Source organism: Sinocyclocheilus anshuiensis, unplaced genomic scaffold (assembly GCF_001515605.1).
Source record: "Sinocyclocheilus anshuiensis isolate Anshui unplaced genomic scaffold, SAMN03320099.WGS_v1.1 scaffold587, whole genome shotgun sequence".
In the NCBI taxonomy this organism is placed as follows: Eukaryota; Metazoa; Chordata; class Actinopteri; order Cypriniformes; family Cyprinidae; genus Sinocyclocheilus; species Sinocyclocheilus anshuiensis.
In genome coordinates this window covers 698,853-704,436 of record NW_015552579.1, presented here as the reverse complement: position 1 = coordinate 704,436, position 5,584 = coordinate 698,853, and the positions used below count along the sequence as shown (strand labels likewise).

At 36.2% G+C, this 5,584-nt stretch overlaps 1 protein-coding gene across 1 annotated transcript in view; it reads left to right on the top strand.

Moving 5' to 3' along the window:
* Positions 1-303: 303 nt before the first annotated feature.
* Positions 304-5,584, top strand: part of LOC107665222 (CUGBP Elav-like family member 4) — a gene marked incomplete at its 5' end in the record, with an annotated part of 71,466 nt that continues 66,185 nt past the window's right edge. Inside the window, one exon of the mRNA XM_016456005.1 lies at positions 304-386. Within this exon, the coding sequence (XP_016311491.1) occupies positions 304-386 (83 nt within the window). The remainder of the gene's footprint in view (positions 387-5,584) is intronic.

Genomic DNA, 5,584 nt, shown 5'->3' with positions numbered 1-5,584 from the left:
CAGAAAATTAAAAGAAGCAGCATATTTTCTTCCACAAACACACACACTTGTATTTGTGCTTTCTCTGGGGAGCATGAGTGTGTATGGCTGTGGGTATGTGCTCTCAGAACCTCTTGATCTCTCTTCTGTCTTTTATGTCTCTGTGTCTACTGCACAAATGTAATAACATTGTTTTTCTTTCCTGGATTGGAGAAACAAAATGAAGGTAGAGAGCCCAGCTCTGCTCAAACGAACACCTGCTAGCGTCTCGACCTCTCTGACCTGTCTTTAATTCATCTCTGTCTCTGTTATTTCCTCTCTCAGGCTGTGCCTTCCTCACATACTGTGCAAGAGAATCGGCGCTAAAAGCTCAGACCGCGCTCCACGAGCAGAAGACGCTACCTGGGGTAGGTCATCACGGTCAAACTGGCACATAAACACACGCAAACAACAAAACACATGCACACCGGTACAAATGGATAGTTGACATATAATACTATTGGTATGTGACATGCTGAACTCTATATAAAAACCATTATAGCATTTTATTTTTTTTTTATTATGCATGCAGTATTATGAGCTCATAATAATTCGGAGCCTACATGGAATATTTGTACTTAAAAAATTGTATATATTTATTTTATATATTATAATGTACACTATCGTTCAAATTTTGGGGGCATCAGTAAGTTTAAAAAAAAATTATTATTATTAATACATTTTGCAGAATACAAGTATTAATTTATTAAGATTTCTAAAATAATAACAATAATAATAATGCGCGATGGTTTGCACAAAAATATTAAGCAGAATAATATTTCAACTTTTATAATGATAAATAAAATGTTTCTTGAGCGCAAAATCAGCGTATTAGAATCATTTCTGAAGGATCAGGTAACACTGAAGACTGGAATAGTGACTGCTGAAAAATTTGATTTGCCATCATAGGAGGAATAAATTACATTTTGAAAATGTACTACAATATAAAATGTATTTTAAATAGCAATAATATTTCACAATATTACTGTTTTTACTGTATTTTTGTTCACGTAAACAAAAAAAATCTTGCAGACCCCAAAGTTTTGGCACATATGAATGGTTGTGTGTATAAATATATATATATATAGAGAGGTCGACCGATAGTGGATTTTGCCGATACCGATAGCTAGGTTGGACCATACTGGCCGATACCGATTAATTAACCGATTGTTTTAAAATTGATACTGAACAAAAACTAAAATAGTGCTTTATTAACAAAAGCAGTACTGAACCATACTAGTAGTAGCAGTAAAAATAATAGTAATAGTAAATGTTGAAATTAACACACTCTAACAAGGAACAATACTTACACAGCTTTCATTAATCTTAATGCTACAAATGGACTCTTATTTTAAAGTGTTACCATTTCATTTCAACTGTCATGCTTAAAGATGCACATCTTTAAATATATACACAAAGGCTATAGCATTAAAATGATACACATATGGATATTTATGTATTTAGACATATAAAAAAAAATAAACAGTGCATGAATGTATTATGTCAACTACCCGAATTTACATACATTTAAAATTTTAAGCACATTGTAAATAGGTTTGGCTAGAATTTTCATGTTTTTTTTTTTTTGGCCAAAAAGTGCTAATTCTTCTTTTTTGGCTCCGTTTTCATTCTCGTCCACTCGCTTCTCGTACTCTTTCTTCCTTTTCCTCTCCATCTCTCTCTCTCTCTCTCTGGAAGAGCCTTGTACCCAAGGGCAAGAACTACACAGCACCACATTAGAGCTGTCCTATTTATAGTGTCTTTTAGTGTCTCTGAGCATGTGTGTGTGTGCGAGCATGCCGTATGAATGTCTGCAGGCGTGTGCGTGTACGTATTACTCCGTCACTCCTCTTTAGGTTAGTACAAACTTGCTGTCCCACTCTAACATTATTTGGTTGCAGTGTGTGTGTGAGTGTTTTGAAGTTGCTCGGTTTGGTGTGTTCTGTTTTAATGACGCCTCCAGGGAGAATGACAGTTGCCGTGGCGAGCGGAATGCCTTTGATGCAAGTGATTATGACATCATAGATGTTGAATGCAGGGGGAGTTTCTTTGCTGGAGTTCCACTTTCTTTCTTTTAGTGCAGAGAATATTCACTCTGTAAAACCGCTCACACAGCCATACACGTATTGCTCGCCCCCCCACCCCACAACCCCATGAATGTGTAAGTCATCATGTTAGATGTTGATTGTAATAAGAAAAACCCTTGATCGTCTTATTATGAGCACATCTATTCGCGAGAAATGCAAACGCAGCAGCTGCAAATAAATTCAATCGAAGGCTCTGCCTATCACAAATGTTTCATAAGAATACTAATTACCCAGAGGAGCGTTTTATCGCTCGGGTTGCTCATTCAGAGCTCAGGAGACTTAATAGAGTTCTTGGTTTGGTTTAATTTTAGTCTTTGTCTCGGATGTTTCTCTTATAATTTCTTAAGAGAAATATATTTTTAAAAAATGGGGGAATAGAGCTGTAAAATTAATATGGATTGTATAGCTGAGATCATTTGGGTTTGGAAGAATTTGATGAGAAATGTTGGAGCACATATTAAGATCTTAGAATTTTCTTGGCAGATCTGAGCATTGTTTGAGATATTTGTTGAGACCTATTTTGAAACATTGAGATTATGGGGGTATTTATTTATTTGTTTGTTTGTGGGAAGTACAATCTGTATAATTTAAGTATCAGAGGTATTATTATAGTGATTTTTTTATTTCATTTTTAATTTTACTTAAAGTTTTAGTAATTTTGTTATGTGTTTTTGTCATTTTTTGAAAGTTTTTTTGTTTTAATATGTCTGTATATTTAAATATATTATTTCAGGTCTAGTTTTAGTTTACCTTAGAAAATGAGAAATGTTGAATTGCTAGTTTATTGTATTTTTTATTTCAGTTTACATTTATTTTATTTCAAGTAGCAAAAATGTTTTGTTTTTTTTTAAGGTTTTAATTTTAGTTAACTATAATAACCCTATAACAATCTGAGATGCTTGATTGATATTTACAGTATAAGCAGAAATCTCCATTTGATTTCCCAATTATCTAATTTTTCTCTAGGAGAAACAGCTGATTTTTTACTTTTCATATGTACAGTATGAGCCATCATGGCCACTTCAAAGATAAACTCATTTTTATTGTGAATAGTAAATGCTTAAGTAAACAAAGAAAGAAAGAGAGAGATAGACAGAGAGAGAAAGAAGTATAAATAAATCTGGAGATGAAGAAAAGTCATTGGATCGTTTTATGTGTTTTATCTGCAGGAGAATCTTGAGCCATCCCACCATTTCTTTTCCTTTCTTTCTCTTTGTCCCCCCTCTCGGCCTTTATGCAGTAATCTCTCTCATTTTTCCACTTCACTTGACAGCTTGATGGTTTTTAGGAAAGTGCTTTTTATGTTAGAAAGTTCTGTCAAGTGCAAGAAGCCTCCCAAGCTCCAGTCAGATTGAAAGAGTCAGAGAGAGTGGGCTGCTTCAAAATCACAGCTCAAAAGCAGAGTCACTCCAAATGAATGGTGAAAAACACATTTGTGCCTGTTAGCTTAAAGCATGAATCTCTGTGATGCTTTCCTTTGTTTCGTTTGGGATCACCTCACTGACTAAAATCACATGAACAATTATATTGTGCTTATCGAGCATTTCTGCCATATTTGACATCACAATATTGCAGCTATAAAGTAATGCAGGACAGAATGTAGTGTTTATAAGTGTAATTTGGTTTAAGGTGCATTACCTACTGGTATGATAACTTAATTTCTTTGCTGGGTTATTACATGTAGGTATATAATCATTTTTCACATTTTCCAGGCTATATTCTTATGCTTTTATAACTTGTGTAATGTTAGTCAAGGTTCCTCACACCAAAAACCATCTTAATTTGGCTTTATACGACCATTTTTCCATTTTCATATGACCACTTTTCCCTTTCTGACCTTTACAGTTAAACCAGCGGTTTTGGTGCTGTACCTTTAAAGGGGTCATATGATGCGATTTAGACCGATGAGCTTTGTAAAAATCGACGCGTTTCAGAAAGGCGGGGCATAGAGGAGAAACAATAATGTACAGTATGTGGAAAATAATGTGTTTTTTTAACTTTAAACCGCATAAACACATTTCATTACACCAAATACACAAAATAATGTTCTTTTTAGCAGCATCATATGACCCCTTTAAGACTTTTGCTTGTGAATTACCTGTCGTGACTGATTATCGCAGCATGTAGGTTTAGTTTCATTCATGAAGCTGCTGGTAACTAAATATCTGTTTGTAAGTAAACATAGGTGATCATATGTTAATGTGGTGATGATTGTCAAATTGTAATTATGACGATTTCTGAATAACATTTTGCACATTTTTGCACGTGGTGCATCGAAACTGAAGCTTAAATATGAAGCAGTGTTAATTTCGTTGACGAATAATTTTTGTCGACTACATTTTTTTCACCGACAACAAGACGATAACGAACTAAAACTCTTTTTGAATGACAAAAACTAGGACGTAAATCTATTGACATTTTCGTCAACGAATAAAAACGAGACGAAAATGTTAGGGAGGGATGATTTGGGAAGAGATTCATTCAGAACGAATTTGCTGCGTGGTTCGGAGGTTAGATGCGTACATATGAACCAGCGGGACATAAGCTAACATACACTTGCTGCACATCACATAAAACTTTCAAAAATGTCAAAAGACTATGAAAACTAAATCAAAATTTGCTGTCAAAATTAACACTGGTATGAAGTACATAAAAAAGGAATTCCTTGTTAATGTTAGTTGTGAAATGTTAAAAGTGTTTCTGAAACATCTCTAATGCTCATCAAGGCAGCATTTATTGATATCATATGATCAAAAATACAATAAAACAGTAATATTGTGAAATAATATTGCAATTTAAAATAACTCTTATTTAAATTTTTATTATTTTTTTTTTAATTTTGGGGCATGGCAAAATTTTCAGCAGCCATTAAGCCATTACTCTTTCAGATATCATTCTAATATGCCGATTTAGTGTTCAAGAAACGTCTCTGTTACTTGTGTAACCCTCGTTCCCTGAAGGAGGGAACGGAGACGTTACGTCAGTCGTGACTGACGAATTGGGATCTCGCCCGAGAGCCCAATCACCTTTGAGTGTTAACTAAACAAGCCAATGACAGTTGGCGTGCGTGTTTCGCCACGCGCACCCCGCCCCGCAGCGCGGGTATAAAAGGAGAGCGCGTGCAAACGCACATCAGTTTTTCGCTGAGGAGCCGAGACTACGCGCCCCGGCCGTACAGCGGTGGTACAGCAACTGTGGCGACGGGACGTAATGTCTCCGTTCCCTCCTTCAGGGAACGAGGGTTACACAAGTAACCGAGACGTTCCCTTTCAGTCAGTCACGTTCGACGTTACGTCAGTCGTGACTGACGAATTGGAATCCGTATGGAAAACGCCACTATTGCTGACCCCCTCCAGTGCCCTGCGGAAGCCGGCAAGTCCCCCCACACCAGCTGGGGCGGAAGATAGGACAGCGGCTAGGCAGAGGTGTCCGCCACTGCTGTTCCATACAGTGGTACATTGGATAACACTGGGAAAGCG